This window comes from Macrobrachium nipponense, chromosome 2 (assembly GCF_015104395.2).
Source record: "Macrobrachium nipponense isolate FS-2020 chromosome 2, ASM1510439v2, whole genome shotgun sequence".
Lineage (NCBI taxonomy): Eukaryota > Metazoa > Arthropoda > Malacostraca > Decapoda > Palaemonidae > Macrobrachium > Macrobrachium nipponense.
This window is the reverse complement of record NC_087201.1, coordinates 35298061-35322817: the sequence shown is the minus strand read 5'-3', so window position 1 is coordinate 35322817 and position 24757 is coordinate 35298061. Positions and strand designations below refer to the sequence as shown.

The following is a 24757-nucleotide window of genomic DNA, read 5'->3' as shown; positions in this document are numbered from 1 at the left end:
CGCTTGAAAAATGAGTAAGAATCTCAATCTATGTCACTGTAACAATGAAAAGAAAGAGAACAATTTTGAGTTAACTGGTCTTTCCTATTATCTCACATCACGAAAAAAATAAAGATAAAAAGGAGAAATGAAAAACTGAAAAGCGTCTAAGGCCGGTAGAACACTTCATACATATTTGATTTGATTTTGCACTTTTTCTTTGTTTGAATTTTCGTTAGGAGCAGTCGTGTATATAATATATATATATATATATATATATATATATATATATATATATATATATATATATATATATATATATATATATATATATATATATATATATATATATATATATATATATATATATATATATATATATATATATATATATATATATATATATATATATAGGTTACAGGATCAATTCTTCCAAGAGGTTTCATATCATAAAAAACATCGTGACCTATAGGCCATTGCTATTCTAAATGCAAAACTGACATGCCCAGTTGTCACAATGGGAATGGATTCCTTTAATGATTTCACAAGGTTTTTAACATTTTTCCTTTTTAGTGAACAGGTTATTAAATGATCAGGTAGATAGGCTAAATATTTTTAACTGAGATATGCAAGGGCTGATTTTTTTCCTTGATGCTGCAAGTAATTCACGATTACGATGTTAGATTTAGACAATTACTACAGTAGTACTATTGCTTCTGCATCCTCGGAAAACATAATCCGGAAAGAAATTGAATGAATGAATAACGTAAATAAGACTCGTGGAAATCTAACGTAGCATCTGCTGTTCTACAAGCCTATGCAGAGAGAGAGAGAGAGAGAGAGAGAGAGAGAGAGAGAGAGAGAGAGAGAGAGAGAGAGAGAGAGAGAGAGAGAGAGAGAGAGAGAGAGAGTAATTTCGACATTTTCAAGCTTCCAGATGAAGAAGAAAAATCGTGGGTGGCCTGAGCACGTCTTCTGTTATTTGTCGTTGAGAAAACTTCTTTAGTAAACGACTAAAATATTGCTAAATCTGCTGTGTATAAAAGTCTACATAACCGATTTTCTTATTAACTGAGATAAGAGTACATCTCTGGATAACTCATATGATAACAAAGAAAAAAAACATACAGTAGTTTGAGGAAAATATTACAATTTTCATTATCAACTCTCACGACTGACTATCAAATAATGATTTCAAGTGACAGCCTGTGAGTCATAGCAAATGTGGCATTACATTACCCAGGGTCTGTCTATAAATGACTCCAGACCTTGACATGACCTATGATATCACGACGTCTGCTTTCCAGTTACTTTGTTCTAAAGCTTAACACTTTTCTGAGAGAGTTTCTTGTATTGCGAGTTCTTCCTTCCACTCGACACTGAATGTTAGACTGCAGTTAACACTTCTAGCAAAACACAGCTACACGCTACCAACTAAATCTTGGGCGCACAAGTCGCAGACTCTCTTCATGAAAGAACACGATCTGACGACCGAGCCGAACGAGAAGAAAAAAAAAAAGAAAAAAGAAAAAAGAAAAAAGAAAAACGAACAATAGTTGATTTGAGCGCACTACTGAACAACAAGTAGATAGCTATGCGTTTACAGGTGAAAAATGTCGACAAATGTTAGACAGTCATATCAATCATTCAGTCAGCATCATGACAGGAAATCAGCTTCTGCTTCACTACATATTATCATAGTCGTACATAGATCACATCTTGAACATCGGAAGCGCTAAATTCATTACAGCTGCACCTATAAACTTTGTTAGTATTATATGTAAATGTCTGCACTTACCATCTTGTTAATAGTAAATCTCTACACAGCCATTGCAATAGATCACACAATCGTTTATTTATTTTCTATTTCTAACTGACCTTTCTCTTACAGGATCTAAGAGTAAAAATGATCGCTACAAACAAAACTTCACTAACACCTCCTGCGCAACTTCACACACAAAACGTAACAAAATAGGTACCTAAAGATATTTACACATTTGCGGTTCACATATTTAGCTGTACGGTATAAATGAATGAATAAATACTACGTCCTTCTCATTTCCTGAGCGGAGAGCTAAATAGTAGTATTCTACTTCCTCTCCCACACAAAGCATTATGGTATCATTCGCTGAGCATCACCGACAGACACCCCGCGCTTAGTACCAGACAACACAAAAGCAACTTAAAAGATAGGCGACTGTGTCCCCTCAACACATCTATGGCCTTGAGAGGTTAAATAGTGTAATAACTGTCACTCGGAATCTCCTGTTTGATCTGAATGGAATGGAATGAGAATCTCTCTTGCTTTACTGGTTGGGGAGGGGGGCTGGCCGCCTGACCGCTGCTGTCAGGCTGGGGAGGGGCGGGACACTGAGAGGGCGGGGCATGCACACTTGGAGGTGGGGCTATGGGAAATGAAGATGAGGGTTGACCAAATTGAGGGAAATGCCCGTTGAAGTGGGTGGAGGGCAGATCCATGGATGACTGCCCGGGGACGGGGAAACTGTTAGGAGCTGAGGATGACGAGGCTAAGGCGGAGGCAGAGGCAGAGGACGAGGAAGACGTGGAGGAGGTTGAGGAGGAGGAGGAGAGGTGGTGACTGGTCGAAAATGAAGAGGGGTTGGGGAATGATCTGTGGGCGGGGCTAAAAGGTGGGGTTTGGGCAGAACTGGACGGTGATTCGTGGGCGATGTGGTGTTGGGCGGGGTCGAGCGTGATGCCACTGGTGGTTGTGGGAGTGGCTGTGGAGTTGGTAGGGGTATTTTGGCACGGAGGTAACAACGGGGTAGGTCTCTGCCTGATGCCATGCTGCTGCAGGAGGTGAGACTGCAGGTACTGGCGCGTCTTGAAGGTTTTGCCGCACACCCCACACACCACCCACTCCCCCCGCCCGTGCACGTTGGCCAGGTGCTGCTTCAGGTTGCCTACTGTACTGTAGCTCCGCCCACAAGCCTCACACCACGGACGCATTTGATGTTGCTGTTGTTGTTGGTCCAGCTGTTGCTGCTGCTGCTGATGATGATGCTGTTGGTGCTGCTGCTGCTGCTGCTGTTGCTGCTGAAGTTGCTGTGCCCCCTGAACCCCTTGCAGACCCTGCTGGTGCTGGGCGTGAGAATGCTGCTGTAGCAAGTGGAGGGCGTTGGGAGCGGCGTTGGGAATCCCCCCAGGGGAAACGTGAGCAACGACCCCCTGGTGGTGGTGGTGATGATGATGATGATGATGGGGGCCAGGTGCTGCTGCAGGGGGGTCAGCAGCAGCAGCAGCAGCAGCAGCAGCCCCAGCCCCCCCTGCGAACTGGGACAGCAGCATTGATAGGTCGAGGTCACGTGACCCCATACACCCTGCAAGTGACGTCAGCACTGTGGTCAGCTGATCTCTCGTGGATTTTGCCGTCAAATTTTAGTGTGAAGCACAAAGGAGTTTATTGATTGATTCATTGACTTGACTGATCTGAATTCAACTTTTCTGTTGTGTTTATGTTGAAGTGATTGATTGATTCATTGACTGACTGACTACCTTCACGAACTGATCATCGTGAGCAAAGATTAGAATGAGTTTGAAATTCTCAATGTTTACAGTCTTAGGTACTGAAGGAACAATATCTGGTCTGACTATTTGAAGTAGCAAAGTTAGCAAAGAGAAGATACGATAATAATGCTAACAATAATAATATGAATAAAATATTGAAAAATTGGATAAAAACCATGCAGCAGTGAAGATAAAATGTGACACTCAGATATAAAAAAGAACAAACGTGTTGCGCATTAACAGTGAAAATTCACACCAATGGAGCAGTAATAAATAACAATGATAATAATAGTAATAAAAAGATGTGTATATATATATAAAAATTCACTAGGGAAAAAAGTTGATGATACTAAAAAAATCAAATAAAGAGAAATATGCCAACCACAGTTTTGAACACCACCGCCATCGGCCATCAGCTCTAAGAAAACTTCCACTTGAGCCATGCAATACCGGGAGATTGGAATAACAAGCAGCTGAAACACAACTGAAACACAGCTGTAGTTCATTAATATGTAACAACAACAACAGCAGCAAAAAGGTGGGGGCGGGGGCGGGGGTGGGAGGGGATAACTACGAAGCTCAAGTGTGTGGTTTTTTTAGAATCAGCTTAAAGGGAGACATACAGAGAGAGATTCAAAGGAATGCTATTTTCTCTTCATCATTTTCTTCTACTTATATATAGGCTCTCCTTTCCGTTTGAGTCTCTCTCAAGGCCGAACAAAACAATATTTGCCTCACTTACTGTTGGTTTTACTGCTTGGTCTGCCAGGCTATCCAGACTCTCCGAGAATATTTCTACAATTTGTTCGAGATTTCAACATTTCTCCTCTAATATAATTGGGGTTACATTCTCCTACCATACAGCTTCTTAGTGCTTGCCTATTACTCGCTATTCCAAAAGATGAACGTTGCCAAAACATACTACACTCTATAGCAAACCCACGAAAGAATTCCTTTGTATTTGGTACTATACTCTTCAGCTCTGACTGTCTCCGTCACAAAAATGGTCTTTGACATCTTTTCTGTATAACTCATCATCAATTCAGAGGAAAGCATGAATGTATGAATTATACCTAATAATGATTACTTTTTGATAAAAGAAAAAAACCGAACTGAACTGAGTGAGCGAAAGAGTGTTGGACGGAAGCTCCCGCCACATTGGGGGTTGGTGGTCCATCTGAGGCGATGACCTTAAGAGAAATCCACTTCATCGAGCGAAAGGCTACTTCGAATGGAACTGCCTCTTGCGAAACGATCATCGCTTCATGTTCAATAGTGCATGTGCTGTTTCTGAAGGTCCCTCTCAACCAATTTACATTTTCAATGAGGTCCCAGCCTCTCCTCCATCCCGTTGCATCCCTTCTGATACACTTCGATCGAGTCGCTCACCTCATCCCGACGTCTTAGGCAACATAGGGTCGAAATTCGTTTTCGAATTGCCCAGAGAAGGCACCAGGCTCGAAACTGTGTCTCAGGTCAGACTCGGCCAACGATTTGCCATTATGCGCCGTTGCTGCATTGTAGCTCCTGTTCAGCTTGCTTACTGTACACTCGGCGAGCGATCGCTTCACACGCCCCAGTCTCTCACTGGACAGCAAACATTACCTATGATCTTTCCTCATTTTACACTTTTTATATCACAGAAACTATATTGCAAATACGTATGATTCTGCGGGTGGTTGCGGGAAGGTTCCAAATACGGCTCCTTTAAATCCAATCTGAGAGAAAGAGAGGAGGGGAGACGGGAGGAGAGAGAGAGAGAGAGAGAGAGAGAGAGAGAGAGAGAGAGGGGGGAATGGATGATGGTGGTCTTCCACCAAGGACACAAAGCTGAAAATGTTGCTCTCTTCAAAAATAATCCAGCATAGTAATATACAACAGGATGGTGTTACACCCTTCGTAAAAAGTGACGTTTATACTAATTATAAAACAAACTATGTGTTGTTTGTGTATGTATGGGAGAGACACACACAAACACACACACTCATAGAGAGAGAGAGAGAGAGAGAGAGAGAGAGAGAGAGAGAGAGAGAGAGAGAGAGAGAGAGATCAACTCGATTAAAGGCCTTTAAGAGTCTGTTTCCCATGAAGACAAAAACTAGGCAAGAGATACTATATTGCTTCCGTGATGAAAAAAAGAATCCTAATGAAGGTTACGCAGGAAAACAACGCAAGAGTAATTCTTTGGTGAAATTCTTGAATGTTATTTCAAAGACGAATCCTTACGGCTTCCCTTATATTTATATTAAACCTGAAATGCAACGATTTTAAATTTGTTATTGTTGATATTTTGATGTGGTTTACCCAAGAATGTAGAAACTGCTCATGGGATGAATTCTTCTGTTTCAGAGATTTCACCTTAAGCGCGAATTTGTTCGTTGCAAATATGAAACAAAAATTGGATAATGCAGAAATTATTATTCAATTATATAAATCCAAAGGTGATAAACGACTGTTGCCTTCTTAATTCAGAATGGATACATTTTCCTTAATTTTGAAACAAGCGAAGAGAGTCTCGTACTGCATACATTCATGAACGCCATGGATGGTCAAATAGGCACTATGTACTCGCTAATGGAGATCTCTTCTTTTCTTTTTTGTGGTAGTAACACAGCGTCTTCAGAATTTAGTCTTGAAATATGAATACATGTATGCACACATACACGCACACATACTGGCATATATGCATTTATATTCATCTATACACAAACATATGTATATATATATACGCGCGCGAACACGCAGACACACACATATATATATATATATATATATATATATATATATATATATATGTATGTATATATATATATATATATATATATATATATATATATTATATATATATATATATATATATATTATATATATATATATATATATATATATATATATATATATATATATACACACACACATATATATATATATATATATATATCTATATATATATATATATATATATATATATATATATATATATATAAATACATATATACACATAAGCGAATACCACAGGAAAATGATAGCCAGGAAGTCTATACCTAGTGCTTAAGCCTATATCCAGACATTGTCGAGGCACAAAGGAAATACAGTTGGAGAGAAGGTGACGAGGTAAACAAGAATATCAGAAGGTTAATGTCAAAAGGGTAAAAATCAAAGAGATAATCCAGAACAATCAGAGATCACGAGGTCACAAACTAAAACCATAAATTTTACCATAAGAGAAACGGAAGCTTAGTCATACAAAGTCCCAAAACATGTATAAAACTGAATATATTAATTTTGTTGCTTATATGTATCTACTTTTTTCATTATGAAGGCATCGAGTTCAAACAAACCAAGACTTAAATTTAGAACACTTCCATTATTTGATTTGATGAAACAAGATTCAGTGATACTCCTCTGAACTGCGTCGCTACACAGGATTAAGGATCTTGCTTCACTCCAGTTAATAGGACCATCTAAATCTTACAGAATATTAGTGTTGTTTGATTCGTTGTGAAAGGGATTTTCCAGTTTGTCCACAATATACTTTATCACACTTTTTACAAGGAATTTCATCTATGCAGCTAGAAACATCTTTAGGAGAAATTTTTATTACTAAACTCTTGACATTAATATTACTGAAAACAATATTTATGTTGAAAAGCTATAAAATTCTAGGAATTTCTAATTTGAGAATGTTATGTTTACTAAATTCAAGAGTGCCATTAGTTAAATAATATGTTTCCCTTGCTCTTTTCCCTCCTACATCCGCAAAAAGGCTTTGGGTATTTAAGTTTCAAGGCAATATCATAAATAGTTTTAATCTCAGCGTTAATAAACTACGGGCTACAGACAAGCAGAGCCCTTAGGAACATTTAACATTTTCATGGTGATTGGATTAATAATGAAATGGTGAATTTCTATCATTTCTATGGACTGTTACATCAAGATAATTCAAAATACAATTTTTTTCTTCCTCTACAGTAAATTTTAATCAGAAATTCCTGGTTTGACTTTCTGGCTATAATTTTCCTGTGGTATTCGCTTATATAATGAAGTCACGGGCATCTACTGTGATTTTTCAAGCATACACTATGTATATATATACATATATATATATATATATATACATATATATATATATATATATATATATATATATATATATATATATATATATTAGATTTATACATACACACACACACACACAAACATACAGGCACACACACACACACACACACACACACACACACACATATATATATATATATATATATATATATATATATATATATATATATATATATATACCATATCATATATGTATACACACACACATATATATATAAATATATATCATATATATATACATACATATATATATATATATATATATATATATATATATATATATATATATATATATATATATATATAAACATACATATCTGTATACAAATCTGCCACTAGAATGGGAAACGGAAAACACCGAGGATGTGGCAACGAAATAAAAACTGAAGCCTCCAAGTATTAAAATTATATTTTTCATCTCATTTCTTAGGCAAAACATGCTCATAACGTGTTCGGCTGTTCTTACGGCAAATATCAGTATTTCAGCGTTTATTAGCCCTTGTAACAAAAAACAAATATACAGTATAATATATATATATATATATTAGATATATACCTTACATATATTATATATAATATTATATATATTATATTATAATATACATATATAATACACTTCGATATATAGATATATATACATATATTTATGTTTATAGTATATATAATATATATTATAAATTTATATATGATATATAAGATATATAGATATATAAGAACACGCTCGGATATATACATACATAAAAACATACATATATATATATTATAATAATATAGATATATATATATAACAAATATAATATATAATATATAATATATATATATATATAGGGGGGGATAATAATATATATAACGATATATATTTTATACATATTATATATAATATATATATATTTATATATATATATATATTATATATATATATATATCATATATCTATATATATATATATATATTATATATATATATATATATATAATATATATATATATATATATATATATATATAAGTCATATCACATTACCGTGATTCATATCCATACATCGAGCTACAATATCCTTTAATATCTAATTCGCTCTACCTCGGAATTAATATATTTTCATATATGCTTAACCGAAGGGGAATTTTTTTTCTTGATAATAGATTTACCTATACCTGTGCGCGAACGCAGGAGACATTCAAATCCAGGCACGTCAGTGAAGCTCTTCCACCCCACCACCGCGATGGGCCTCAGGAATAAGTTACACCCAAGGGGAAATGTAAATGATAGATAAGTGTTTCGCGAACTGTGGGATTCGATTTTTAGCCTGGTTTGACGAAAAGAGAGAGGAGACGGTTTGAGAGAGGGAACAATGATGAGAAAGCCTTCCACCAAAAACAAAAAGCTGACCGTAGTTGCTCTCTTTACTCAAAAATAATCATGCACAATATCAGTAGCTCAGCGCTTGAGCCATTGGCTCGATGGTCGAAGGTCTCCGTACGTCATTGTTTGCCAAACGAGGCCGCAGTTCGAATCTCACAGTTGGCGAAGCACTTATTACTTTTAATTCCCCTTGGGTATAACTTATTCCCGAGGTGTAATGAATTAGGTACTAAACGACATTTTTTAGCTTAATATTTGTGAATATGAAAAAATACCAGGGTGTATATGAAAACAAATTCTACACACACACACACACGCATATATATATATATATATATATATATATATATATTATATATATATATATATATATATATACGCTTAGAAATCTCAGTAGATGCACGTGACTCCATTAAATAATTACGAATACCACATTTTCCTGTGGTATTTGCTTAATATATATATATATATATATATATATATATATATATATATATATATATACATACATATACATCCTCATTGACATTTTATCTTCTTGATATATACCGCATGAAGCCTACCTATATCCGAGTCGGGAATATGCGAGGAAACTTTCACCTTCCGAAGCAAGATTCGACCTCAGACACGAGAGGCTTCAGTGACGACTCCCAACACCAAGGAAGAAGGAAGTGTCTTCATTACTCCCGGCACGGATACAGGCATCTAGTGAGCAGCATATCCACAGAAAAGACTCAGGAAGTCGCTAAATTAAACGGTACTGTGGCTCTCTACAAGTTTTACATATATACAACTATATATAATATATCTATATTATGTATGGAAGTACCATATGTGTGTCCGAATGTGTATTCTGTAGAAATAAAGGCACGATATATTTTGCCAGAAAACCGAAGGCTCTACGTTTCTCCACTACCCTTTCTAAAAGGGGACAAGTAGTATAGTTTTATATATATATATATATATATATATATATATATATATATATATATATATATATATCTATATATATATATATATATATATATATATATATATATATATATATATATATATATATATATTATATATATATATATATGTGTGTGTGTGTGTGTGTGTGTGTGTATGTATGTATGTAATGTTAATAATAACAATAATAATAAAATAAAATATATAAGTATAGTGTGTGTGATTGCCTAATCATGTCTGAGCCAACTGCTGTTTCCCAAGGGAATCGCCCCTCAAGAGCTCGGGAAAGCTTGGCGTCTTTGGAAGACTGGCTCAGAGGCCCCGGGCCTTTAATAACATCACACACCTTCTGAAAGGCGCCTTAGTTATAGTGATAATGATAACAAATATAACAGATATGAACCAGTTAGTCTCGTTGGGTCAACTCCTCCATTACTCTACGAAAACAATACTTGCTGCCTTAAGGGCTCTGTGTGGCCGTGCCCCAAACTTCCAACGCTTCCTCTACGCAGGCAACCCATTTCGAAACATTGTCTTCCATTTCTTCTCCTACAACAGTCGATTTGTATACGTCATTGACTCAATTTTCTTCGCTCGAAATATTTCACAGATCATTTATTTTAGTAGCTTAGCAAATATTTTTCTTTTACTTGTTCATTTTTCTCTCATTCATCCAACTGATGAGGATTTTTATAACTTCCCGATGCATATTTCGAATTTTGCCTTTCTTGACAGTTTCTTGCTGAGATCTTGTACTTTTTGTTCCTAGTTTGTCGAATATATTTACCCCTTTCCGTCCGTTACCCATCCGCTATCAGTGTTTACATTGATACGATACCCATGCACTTTGCTCACAGCCTCAGTCAATACTTATTTCTTACACTGATTTTCAGGAGCCTAGGAGATTTGTTGCTAATAAAGGAAGCATCTAATAAACACGTCATTAGAAGCCATGATTAGTGATTCCATCTTTAATCTATGGGTAGTTTTGTCTAGTAAACTTTTAGGTACGTATCTCGTCATTTCTCTAACTTTCCTTCTCGTACCGTCAGCAGAAAAGATCAAACGAACAATTATATCCTACCTTTGACAATCAGTTGATCAAACTTTGGATTTCATTGTCTAATTAATCATGAACTTTCACTTCGCCCATAAACCTTGTGATTAATCTTTAGCAAGGATGCCCCCAATGCCACTAGTTGAAGTCGGCTCCCACGGAGACGTCTTCTGTTTCCGTACAGTTGTTTCATACTGACAAATGAGCTGCTTGTGCAGCATTCTACATTTCTTCTGGGTGAGTTTATTTACGATATTTGTTTGTCGATAACTGACTCTATTATGCAAGAATTTTCCTACGATGAAACATAGTTATCAAAATGGTGAGTCGGAACTACACCCACCAATACAAAGCCAAATTGTGATTATATAGAAAATAAAATAAAAAATGAAGCACTTGCTTTCATTAGCAATCAGTCTCACTGGCTATCACTATGAAACGTCTCAAAATCATAGGGCAATTTAGGTTCAAAATGAAGGGTTATTATGGAGTGATTCTTTGTATACTTGTGACCCAAGGCCTTCGACAAGCTCTCATCAAAACATAAAAAGAAGAAGAATTAACTGCATTCGTTACAATGTCTGTCCTTTAAGAGGAACACTGCCTACAACTTGCTCAGAGATTATGTTTTCAAATGTTTCCAAACGGAGCCCATTCGAGCTGTTTAGTTTTTGCCAAATCATGGAGAGACGAGAAAGGACAGAAACAATAAACAGAAGTCCTTAAATCAACAATATCCTGACGACCGGGTACAACTTCGAAATTGAGTAAGTGGCCCCAAATGGTGTATTAATGTAATTTGAGGACTTTCTCGGTACATCAGACACGGCACTGCAGAAACTAACTCTTTTTTTTTCAGTGTTTTTTTTTTTTTATTTCTACATCTTTTCATTAACAAATATTATTGTTTTTAAAAAAGTAAGATCATGTCACAACTCGCTGTTTCAAACAGTAATCAGTCAACGCAGCCATCTTCATTACACAGAATTTCACATTCTGCGGCTACTGTTCTCCCTAAGTGGTAACCAGTCGTTCCCTACTCCAGAACTACGATCGTTTGCCCAGGACGCGACCACACTTTACCTTCAGCCACAAAAAGTGTCGCAAGTCAGCCTTTCCTAATTTGTGCTGACTTCTTCTTCATCGCAAGACACATGTGCTTCTTCCTCTTCTTACTTTTTCGCATCTTCGTGAGGACAGAGAGTTTGAGAAAGGTAACAAGCCATTCACTCAGACAAAATGATTCATAACAATGATAATGATAACAGCAGCAGTTATTATTATCATGGTGATGATGATAATAATACTGGCCGTAAAAGAAAAGACCGTAGACATAAGGCAAGACAGCATGCAAAGAAAATTCTATCATATTGCATGCTCATGGAAATTTTTCAGAAAAAAAAAACAGGAAAAAGAAAAAGAAAACAGAAATCGTATTTCATGGTCAAAGTCATCATAGCATGATATTGCTGTTCTTTGTCCAGCTACTAAATTAGAAATCCATCAACACTAATATAGATAAAAAGATCAGAAAACAGGTCGATCAAGAGAAAAACCAAACGAACTCTGAAAAAATGACACATTCAGTTTAGATGATGACAATTAAATGGGGAAAGATTGGCAAAATGGGAGAAAATTCTCTTCTCTTTTGTACTTACCAGGATTACTGTCCGAGTTGGAGCCAAGAGCTGCCGATGCCAACCCCACCAGACCTGAAGGTCCGGGGAAGCCTCCAAACCCTGCAACAAGGGAGAAGAAATCACAGTGTCATTGATGCCGCCCTCATTTTGGGAACTACGCCGAAGGGATGAAGGTTTTCACAGGGAAAAGGAACGAAAGATGCCAACGCTCTTTCATTCAATATCATTCGTCCTGTCAACCCGCCCTCTCTTTCTCTCTCAGTAGTATGTAGTAGTCCTTATTGATGTGTATTTATGCATGTATGTATGTATGAATGTATGTATATATATATATATATATATAAATATATATATATACATATCTATATATATATAGTTTTATATATATATTTATATATACACCCATACACATATCTATCTATCTATCTATCTATCTATCTATCTATCTATCTATCTATCTATATGTATACACACACACACCGTGTGTATGTTTAGCGGCTACATAACCTCTTGAGAGAGAGAGAGAGAGAGAGAGAGAGAGAGAGAGAGAGAGAGCTAACAAACAATGTCTGCAGGACCTACCTTTGAGAGCAGCCATGTTGGCCAGGCCGGAGATCTTTTCGAGGGCGTTGGACTCGTGGTCGTGGTCGTCATCATCGGGTCGCGATTTGTCGCGGTCTTCGGACCTGTCGCTTCCCATGGTGTCTTGAGTGTCTTCGGAGCCAATTCCAGGATACATGCTATGGAAGGAAGGTGCACTGACAGGCGTGGGCGTGTGCAGGGCGGCAGCACGGGCGGCGGCAGCGTGATGCATAGGAGAGGGATGGGCGGTGGAGACAGGCGGGAGGGCGGTTATGGAGGAAGGAAGGGAGAGGGGGTGAGAGAGCCCCGGGATGCCCACGGGGGGGAGGGCTGGCAAACTTGACATGTTGACCATATTGGCCATACTGTGGGGCAAACTAGGAATGGGCGGCGTTGGGGACGGGGGGCTCGGACCCCCCGACAGATGTGGAGATGGAGAGGACGTGGGCGGCGCCCCTAAACCACCACTTAACTTAATGCGCTTTACTTGTGGACTGTCAGGAGGTCGGAGTTCCTCATCAGGTTCATTGGAGGACTCTGCCTTGGGCGTGGGCGTCGGAGTGGCCACCTCAGCTAGAGGTGGTGGTGGAGGAGGCGGAGGGCTTGCGGCGGCGTCCCTCTGCGCCTCCGGAGGACTTCGGGACCTGGACTCTGAAGCTGCAGCTTCGGCGAGTCCTCGGATCTGCAGGAGTTTGGCAGTTCGCAGGAAGTCTGTGATCTGGTCGTGGGAAATCTGGACCTCGCCATGATACATGTACTGCAGCAACGTCAGCAGTTCGCAGTACCGGACCTCATTCAGGATGATGATCGGGTGGTCGCATGGGTTGTTCTGCTCAGAGAGAGAGAGAGAGAGAGAGAGAGAGAGTGAGAGAGAGAGAGAAAGGAGGACAGTGCCTGAGAATTAATATGACATTTCTTCTCTTTAGAAATATGCAAACATTCATTTCTCTTTGGAATTACGGTTATAATATCAACAATGGGAGGAACAATGTAAACATAAAAACTGCAAAGTTACTACATGCAAATCAGTCTGTACGGAATGTCGTGTTAACAACACGGATTGCCCTCCTTCAAATGTCTTACGGACGCGCACACATACTCATAAGGATTACACAAAGTCTTGGTTTAAAATTGATTAGGCGCTATTCGTTTCTAAAATACAGAGATGTTTCATGAACAAACCCGACAGTCAACAAATGCGTTGCTAGTATGCCGTTTTCAAGACCACATCAACATAGGCACAGGTAGTGAACATTAGTATTTAAACTTTGTTATTAACTTGTGATATCTAATTTCTTTGGCAGCAATTATAGATGCTGAGAATTTTCTGTGGATTTTATGGACGTCCCAGAGGGGGACACAGAGAGACATCTGAAGGAGCTTACACGTGTGTATGATATATCTCAAGATAATGACTCAGTCATACTTCGTAAAACATTTGAACAAATGCATTTGTTTATAACAAAATGATCACACTTCAGCTTTCGAACTCAATTTGAGACACTGCAAAAGGGATGTGTCAACTTACCTTGAGCAAAGTCCTGAAGTATGGGCTGCTAGCGGAGAGGACAACTTTATGAGCTGACAGTTGCTGACCCTCGCAAGCTAAGGTCACGTCAACAAAGTCCTCTTGTTCTCGTAGTTCCCTGAAATAACGTAAAAATGGTTAAGTGTTTGCAGCAACGAGACCGTTTGGTGAAGGGAGGTGTGTGACAGCGAGGAAGACATGCGCCTTGGCAAATATTTGCTGAAAAACCCCAACCGAAAACGCTGAAGCAGAAGAGATAGGGGAGAAGATATATTCTAAGATTAAGGCGAACCCAAATTCAAACTGAAAAGGAAATTGGAATGTGATCAGAACCTTGGTCATTCAAATGCCGTCAATTCAAAGTTTCATTCAAAATATTACGAAAGGGACGCTTCCAGATGAGCGATGCCACTAAAAACGCCGCAGTCTTTCCTTTACCGCTCTCCCCTATTTGTTCATTATCTGCACAGCATAAATAACAAGACATATAAAGGGATAAAGCAGTATAAGAAATAAGAACCGCCTAGTGATCGTCATAGCTTTCTCAGATTAAAATCATAGACGTCAAAGTGAGCTGTAACACTTCGGGTTGCAGATCTTTCAGTCAGTGAAGAAACAAGACCTGCGCTGTCTGGGGAACTAACATATCAGTCATCATTCATTCATATATGATCCCGTTTTTATACCTCTCAACCTGGAACACAGAAATATATAAAAACAGGTCGATGGCGCATACATGTTAATAACGTGGTTTTAGACACAAGAGTAAAAGGAGTAAATAAATGAAAAATGAAAGAAAAAGAGGAAGCTGAAGGCTGCGATAAAACCATCCAGTCTGAATAGTGGATGAACTGCTGAAAAGTGCAGGGATACAATCGCATTGTTGAAAGGCTGCGCGATGCAATATTCAAAAGGGCAAATGGAAATATCACTGCTAAACAACCCTTAGATGCTTTTATACAGCCATTCATTTTTCAGATGAGTTCTTCATTCAAGTCATTTCTTTTTCATCCATTTCATTTCTTGCCTATCTGGAGTTGTGCGCTGCGCTTTTTCATTCGGAAAAGAAACTGACTCTTTTCACGCCCAACTTCCGCGTCAAATGAGAGTTTCTGTACGTAAGGTCACATCAAAAGACCAATAATAATTCCTTAAACGATACGTACAGGTATATGTGCCATCAAAGGAAGGAGACGAATAAGTATGATCTGAAGTCTGTAAGGTTACATAACCATGACAGATATGAAGAACAAATGCGAATATAAGTTCAAGCAGTGCGGTCGCAGCCCTCTGCGCAAAAGCTGCTTATTAGGTGCCTAAAATGTACACCTATCAGATATTACACTTATATATCATAATTATATATATGTATATATATCTAATGCATATATATATATATAAATATTATAGTCTGATATATATATATATATATAATGTCATATCACATCACCGTGATTCATATACATATATCGAGCTACATATGTCCTTTAATACCTAATTCGTTCTACCTCAGAATTATAGACGAACTAGATATCAAAGGACATTTGTAGCTCGATATATATATATATATATATATATATATATATATGTATATATATATATATATATATATATATATATATATATATATATATACGTGTATGTGTGTGTGTACCTGTTGTGCAACCTGGGTCGATCACCACCACCACTAGCCTTATAAAATAAAGATAACTCAATCTATAATTTTATGTAGATCTTGCTTTGTCCGAGCTTTCACACGGTATGTATTGTTCCGTAAGGTTGGGAATTCTGCCTCGACTCTCTCACTGAAAGCTAAAATGTTATTGTTATGATACAATAAAGTTTGTTCATACTTACTGGCAGATATATATATAGCTGTATTCTCCGACGTCCGACAGAATTCAAAACTCCCGGCACACGCAGTGGGCGGCCAGGTGGTTAGTACCCATTCCCGCCGCTGGGAGGCGGATATCAGGAATCATTCCCATTTTCTATTCAGATTTTTTCATACCACTGTCCCCTGAGGGGAGGTGTGGGTACTTTAATTATATATATCTGACCAGGTAAGTATGAACAAACTTTATTGTATCATAACAATAACATTTTTGTTCATGAAACTTACCTGTCAGATTTTATATATAGCTGAATCCCACCATTGGAGGTGGGAAGGGACAGATAGAAGGATTTAGGAAACCCACCTCAAGTGCAGATGATTGACATCTTGATTCCTTACCTGTTAGCATAGCTGACTTCTTGATTACTGTCACCGAAGTCTGCTTTTTGCTTACTAGAGTTGCCAAACAAGGTAGGGACCTGTGTAGTTGGTGCGCTCTAGATGATCTGTCAACGGGGGCGTGACCACAATGTGACTAGACCATATTGACCATACTGTGAGGGCAACGAAGCTAAAAACCACCACCTGACCTAACCTATCGAAGTTAGTCCATAACTTCTAGGCTAACGAAAGGGGAAAGCGCCTCAAGCGACCAACCCTTCAAAGTTAAAAGCACACCTATCCCTTTTTCTATAGGATAGGATTCGTGCTGCTTACTGCCTCCAATAATATTTCTACGGATATTTGTATGGTCCTAGCGACTCGCAGATCTCATATGTCGTCTTGTCACATCCCGTCGGGAGTGTGAAGCGAACACAGAGTTGCTTCGCTCAAACGTGGCACTCAGGATTATTACTGAGTGTCATGCTCTGTGAAATGCTTCCCCGAGGCCGCGCCCTCACCTCGTGAGCACTTACTTGAAAAAGGTTTCAAATCTTTGTTCAAACTGACGAATGAGCCTCTTAGAAAGACTCCTTAAAAATAACGCCAGGGCGTTCTTCGACATGGGCAAGTCTGGCTCGGTTTTTTTACGGAACACCGCAGATTGTCCGAATGACCTTGACTTTCTTTAGTTTTATCAAGATAAAACTTGAGAGCCCCGACAGGGCACAGGACTCTCTGTGGCTCTTGCCCAATAATTTGTGCCATCCCCTTGATCTCCAGGCCTCTGGGCCAAGGGTTAGACGGGTTTTCGTTCTTAGCAAGAACGGAAGGCTTAGAGGACACCGAATTATGTCCTCTAAAGCCAAAACCTCTGATGATGGCTAAAACCTCACTAACCCTCATTGCCGTAGCAGAGTGGTTAGAAAATTAGCCTTTCTGGTCACGTGTATTAAGTTTACAGAAAGGAGAGGTTCGAAATGCTTTGACATCAAGAACTTCAGACTACGTCTAAGTTCCATCAAGATTTCCGCAGACCTCAAAGATCGTGAAGGGCTTTGTTGTTTGACAGATCCGAATCTCTGAGCCTAGAGGCCGTCAACAACATATTTCCTTATTCTACAATCGTTGGGACTGTTAGCTTATCCCATCTTCAGACGGAATGGGAAGGCGGTAAAGTCATTCACAGAGGTCAGAGGTAGAGGAACAGTCATTCTTCCTGCCCTATGTCCAGAAGAAACGGCCCACTCCGATTTGGTACACTGCAAAATATGCAGCACTGCTTTGCTTTGGCAATGAGACTTGCAATTAATCTTGAAGATCCTCTCGCTTCTTGACAGTCTGAACGCATTCAGACTCAGAGCGGAGAGATTTTAGGTACCTCTCGAAGTGAGGCTGTTAGAGTAGACCGATTCTCTCTGGGGAAGGGTCCTTGGAAAGTGCTCTCTGAAGGACGTGACCTCTGTGAACTCCAGCCTCTCGAAGGCCAACATGGGGCGATCAGCGTCTTTCTCACTCCCTCTGACGCCAGCGATTATCTTATTACATTTCCTAAGCTTTTGAATAGGGGAAAAAGGGCTAACCAACTATCCCATTCCATACTATAGGATGGCGTCTATTGCTACCGCTCTCGGATCGAGAATAAGGGCGCAACGTAGAGGAAGCTTCTTCGTCTTCAATATTGCAAAATCTACGAAAGGACGTCCCCAAAGTCTCCACACTCTCGACATCTTCTAAGCGAGGATTACTCAAAAGTCAAACGTCAGTAGTTGCTGCCGTCGATCGAGAAGATCCGCACGGACGTGCAATCGTGTAACGAACCTCTTAATGGATCGTTACGTTCCGTGCCTATGCCGATAAACCATCTCTTTTTCTTGGTATATGAGAGAGCTGCGGAATTATCTGAGATGATTTGGACCACTCGACCAAAACCTCACTCTTCGAGGAACTGGAGAGCCAACCAAATTGCTTCCAATTCTTTTAGATTATGTGCCAGGACCTCTGTCCGGATGCCTGGCTCCCTCTCATTATTCACCTGAGGTGATCCTTAACCCATTGAGAGACGTTTAGAATTATCTCTAGATCTTTGATGTTATTTCAGTTTCTCCTGTAGGAAAAACTGTAGAGGTCTGAATTGCAGTCTATTCAGGGAAACAAGCTTCTCCAGCGAGGAAATGGTCCCAGCAGACTCATCCATTCCCTCACTAAGCATGCTTCCTTCCCTAATAAGGCTGCGCTTTGCATAAGCAGGAGAGCATTATTATAGTGCTATGCTGCGGTAGACTCGTACGGAATTCTGTTACAGTGCGGTAAGCAGCGCCGAACATGTCTAAGAGATATCTCTGTTGAAAATTTCTTAGCAAAATGAAGTCGTTTATTCATGATTACCAGAAATTCCCCTCAACCCGAGGCGAAAGTCATGATTGTAGGGCAGAGATAGCGGTTCGTAAATCATCCCGCGGGAGAGAGAGACGTAACCGACTGAGCAGTACAACGAGCTACCTAACACTGAGTTGGTGACAGTGTGAGACACTGTGACAGTTACAGGTCAGCAGCTATGTTCACCTTCTCGCAGTCTTATGCCGAGTTGCCAGCTATTCTATTCACTAAGGAATAGATTTTCCATTATTTGAACAGAAACTCTCAAGTTGGGCATATCTAAGCGAAACAGAATTCGCTAATACAGAAGCTGATTTTGTGTTGTCGTAACATTACGCTTAATTAACCAAATGTTAAATCGGAAACTCCTGGAAAGTTGCCGGGAGTACCGATTAAATATACTGCGTCATCCACAATGACAGCAACCTCTCGTTTCGCACTATTCTGCCTGAGTTACCAGCTACTCTCTCTACGAAGGAATAGGTTCGTTACTATTATCGATCATAAGAACATTTCTCAAAGCAGGCATATTCAAGCGAAACATAATTCGCTACATGCAGAAGCTGAGTTGGTGTTGTTGTAACAATACCTTCAAGCATTGTCTTACACCGGAAACTCCTGGAAGTTTGCAGGAAGGACCGATAAAATACACTTAAAATAACAGTCCTTTCGGTTGCCATCTGTAGAGGTAACCACGATATGCGTATAATGACTTGAACTTTACATTAGTAATATGACGCGAAGATAAAATACCTAAGTATTGCAGTCACTTGAACATCTAATTCTCTACTACATTCTTCCTCGACGAGGAAGAGAGAGAGAATGAAAATCGACTGTCTTCATTCTCTTTGCCAAGAAAAGGAATAATATTATTCCAATGGAAATCCTCAAGTGAGAACCGAAGATCGAAAAGGAAAGTTCAAGCTTCTTATGATATTTGACATAAAGACTTCATGGACGTAGTCTATAAGTCTTTTTCCTGGATGAGCCTCTGACTAATGAATGAGAGCTCTTTCGAAATTTTGTTACTTATCCCCGCTTATGCGATAAAATGTTATTAAGAACTTTGTCAATGAGAACTAACCCAATTGCATGACGGAAAGTAATCCAGGAATTCGCGCATATAGCCTTCCGATTCCCGCAGAAATCGAGGGAAGGGGGAGGCAGGATTCCTGATTAGGAGACTGGGCTTACGACAGGAATGACCTTAATGTTCCCCTTCGGCAGCGCAATCCCGAAAAGCAGACGAGGCGTTTGTTATGACACCGAAATCTGCTTACAGTTTTCCTGGAATTCATCAGTGATGGATTCTTCTTGAACGCTCCCTTGTTAGAAAGAGAAAGTATACATTCTTGACGAGACCAAACTCCTTCCTCTACTTCGACGACGCTCTCTTGAAGAGCGTTCTTGCAGGAATCCTGCCGAACGTCTTGATGCGTAGGACGGCTATCGTTCTGAAGAACGTCCCTGGCAAGTGCTCTACCAAGCGTCATGACGTGTAGGATGCCGAGCGTCTTCAAAAGCGTCCTCGCTAGCGTCCTGGCGAAAGCGCCAGATGTGTAAGACATCGAGCGTCTTCCAAAAAGCTTATCAATGTTTATGACGTCGAGCGTCTTCTGAAAGGCCACCCGAAAGCGTCGTCCTAGAGCGCACACTGCTCCTGAAGTGTGAGAGCACTATAGGAAAGACGTAAGGCTATCGTCTCCAAGACGGCCTTAAAGACTTTCGTTACCTTCTAAACAAAGACGGTGGCCGCCTGTGCAACATTTTGCGTCTTAGTAATGCAAGTGAAAATATCCAGACACGTGCTCAAAAAAGGAAACGCCGAGCGTTCCGAAAGGCATCGTCGCGAGGTGCTTGCCGAACGTCCTAGATTGCATTCTTTGAGCGTCTTGAAAGAGCGTCCGGAATAGAAGAGCGACGAACATCAAGGGAAGCGTCATAGTGAATGACGTGCGTCAACACGAGTAACTTGAGAGGCTTCCTGGCGAGGGAGGGCCGCTCATGAAACGCGAGCGTCCTAAGCATAGGTACGGTGATCGTCATCAGGACGAGTCTTAAGGACGTTCGCCACTCTTGACAAAAACGACGGCCGGCTGTGCGACATCTTGCGTCTTTGTCACGCTCATCGACACTGCAGAAGGGCATTTAAAAGGACGCCTGTGTGTTCTTGGGTATGAGGAATTCTTTGCCCTTCTCCTGTCGAAAACTAGGATAGTCTGTCCAGTGTCATCTCTGTCCGCTGACAGAGCGTCCCTTAGGGACGAGTAAGATGCGTCTTGGCGAGCTGTTTGACTATGCAAATCAGCTTGCCGGACGTCAATCTATGAGCTTGAACAATATCCCGTTTCGTAGTAAAGCGAACGTCACCTAACGTATACATAGCGCCATGAGGGGAGGAGGAAACCTTAGCCGATGACAAATAAGACCTTGGAGGCGGTCCACCAAATTGGCGAAATCTCCTTGGGAAGAAAAGAAGACGGTGCTTTCAATCCTGCTTTCTTCTCCTGTTTGTTCGTACCCAAGATCCCAGCTCCCCTTTCCCTTTCAGTCTATGATGGGGGAAGGTGTTAAACGAAAGGCTTACCCTTTAACCTTCCTTGAATTCCATCCAATCCTGGACTCTCTTAAACGCTCTCTTTCGCAGAGAGCGAAAGTGGCCATCTTAACGAAGCCAGGGGGCCTTCCTGGCTTCGATGAGGCAAATTGTGAAGGTGGAGCGTCTTGGAAAGCAAGAAACAATCCTTGCTACAATGAGTAAAGACGTTCCTTCCTCTCGATAGAGCGTGAATGTCTCGAAGGCGTCCTTGTGAGGGTCCTGCCTAAGGACATTTTTAATCTCTTGACCAAGACGACAGCCGCCTGTGCGACATTTTGCGTCTTTGTCACGCTTATCGATATTAAGTCAAGCCGAAAGGGGGACGCCAGATCGATGTGGGTCCCCGTAACCCTCCTTCGGCTTTCGACATGCCCTCCTCCCTAGTCCTGGGAGTCCGACAGAGGTCCAGGCCTAGAGGCGTTATGGGGCGGATCTGACGTTCCCTCCTGACGAGAGAGAGGACGTGAAAGCGTCCTCTTCTCTAAAGCTTCTTAGAGGGGCGCGCGAGTCCTTCCGAGAGCTCCAAACCTTGCGGGGAGGACGCCTCGGAGGACGAGAAGCAATCTTTCATGATTCGTGCACGTGCACGATCTTTGGCAGCCTTATCCTGCCAGAAGGGACGCCAGATCGGTGGGGGGGTTCCCGTAACCCTCCTTCGGTTTTCAACTTGCCCCCTCCCTGGTCCTGGGAGTCCGACAGAGGTTTAGACCTAGAGGCGTTATAGGACCGATCTGACGCCCCCTCCACAAACTAGGCAAAATCAACATCACTACACTCACAACACTGATTGGAGAGCGAGCACTTTTTCAAGCTTACTTGATGTAATCCACAATAATAGAAAGGGCATTACTTCTCACAGAACCTCCTTTCCTCTAGGCCCGTTTAAAGCCATACCAGGGTTAGCAAAATAAAGTCTACTGGAGGTTAGTAGGTTCATTATCCTAACTTCTGTTACTGTGGAGGAAGACCTCCTGATTCTATCACGCTCTAATTTGCGTACATACGAATCATACGTCTCTTTCGGAATCAGTCAACATTACACTAATTACATTGATCTCTCAACAAGAAAACATGTATACTAAACGAGTGTCTACCGAAGGTTTCGGTAGCCTCCCCTTACCCGTTGCAGACAACAAATCTGAAACTAGGCTAACTAGATTCAGACATCATATGCAATGAAAAAATTTAATTAATTTAATTTATGATAGCGTATGCCTAGCCACAAATCCAAGTCAATCATTCAAAAAAATAAGTAGGATACTTAAGCGGCTAATGAAGTTTCAAAATCCTAGGCGGAGGTAGTGGAAACAGGTGTTTTCACTACCGCGACAGAGAAAATCTGAATAGAAAATGGGAATGATTCCTGATATCCGCCTCCCAGCGGCGGGAATGGGTACTAACCACCTGGCCGCCCACTGCGTGTGCCGGGAGTTTTGAAATTCTGTCGGACGTCGGAGATACAGCTATATATATATCTGACAGGTAAGTTTCATGAACAAAACACTCAATTCGAGCACGGACGAGTCGGGGAGGTGGGTAAAATTTGCTGTTATGTCAGACCTTGGCCGCCTGCCCGGGAAAAACCTGGGGCACGTAAGTAGGTACTCAGGTTCCAACTGCTTTTATGACCTTTGTGCCCGGATTGCTAATGCCTTGGACTCTCATTCAAAAGACCGGGGTTCGGTCCCGTGGTGAGTCAGAATTATGTCTGTGAAACATGTTCCCATATTTATAAATGTATCGGCAACATGAACCTGTTATCCAAAACCAGAAATGGCAATGACACTCGAGTGCTTCCCATTGATTACCATCAAAGCAAGGCGAGTGAGATATGCGGCTCCTCTCTAGAGATAAGGGTGAATAAGTGTGAGGGATCTCACAGCTGTTCGGCTTTCATTCGTGTACAAGGTTTCGGTCGGAGCTTTTCGTCTGGCTTCAAGAACTTTGCAATGTGTCATTGCCAGACACCTATTCAGTATATTGACCATTGAAGTGCAGTGAAAATACTGTGGAGTGTTCTTCTCTATTTAGTTGAATATAATGATTTCAAGAGAAACTGAAACGAAATCTCTGCTAAAATGATGCCAATCTGTTTCCTAAGAATGACGTGTTTCCTAATCTAACCATCGCTTACAATATATAATTTCAAAATGCAAATGACATTACTCTGTCACACGATTTTGTCCCAGACAAAATTCGGATGAACCGTTTGAGAACTCTAAACAACGCTCACAGTAAAAGCCAATTATTTAAAAAGTTATCTCTTCGAACACTGAACCAGTTCGAAACCAACAAATCAATATGGAACTCATTTGAAAAGATGTTAGTGTATTACACATATTTACTTTTAACCATCAAAAGCGCAGCAAACAACTTCAGAACCTGTGTGAAAATAGTCACTTTCAAATTAAACTGCAAATAAGAATTCAACATACACTGCAATGAAGGCCACTGAAGAAGAATTCCTTGTAATTATTATTATTCTTATTATTATTATTATTATTATATTATTATTATTATTATTATTATTATTATTATTATTATTATTATTATTATTATTCAAAGAAAACTAATAATCACATGAGTCAATAAATTAAAATGGAAAAGTAAATCCAAAATAATATGTCTGTTTGATCTTATTATTTAGAATACAAAGCAGAAAGCTTTCGATGACCGTGCAGGTCATCGAAAGCTTTCTGCGTTATATTTTAAATAACAAGATCAAAAAGACATACTACTGTGGATTTACTCTTCCATTCTAATTTATTATTATTGGTCATCAACTTTAAATTGAGGCTTCCAAAGAATATGGTGTTCAT

At 39.8% G+C, this 24757-nt stretch overlaps 1 protein-coding gene across 4 annotated transcripts in view; it reads right to left on the bottom strand.

The window, feature by feature from the left end:
* LOC135220526 (protein bric-a-brac 2-like) overlaps window positions 1–24757 on the bottom strand; it is a 485115-nt gene that overhangs the window by 14544 nt on the left and 445814 nt on the right. For 3 of the 4 annotated variants that reach the window (XM_064257703.1, XM_064257704.1, XM_064257705.1), the window contains 4 exons: window positions 14746–14863; window positions 13218–14046; window positions 12654–12734; window positions 404–3320 (listed from right to left, as the gene is read on the bottom strand). In XM_064257703.1, the coding sequence (XP_064113773.1) occupies window positions 2212–3320; window positions 12654–12734; window positions 13218–14046; window positions 14746–14863 (2137 nt within the window). In that variant the 3' untranslated portion in view covers window positions 404–2211. Of the gene's footprint in view, window positions 1–403; window positions 3321–12653; window positions 12735–13217; window positions 14047–14745; window positions 14864–24757 lie in introns of those variants that run through there. The other variant, XM_064257706.1, reaches the window with a different exon arrangement.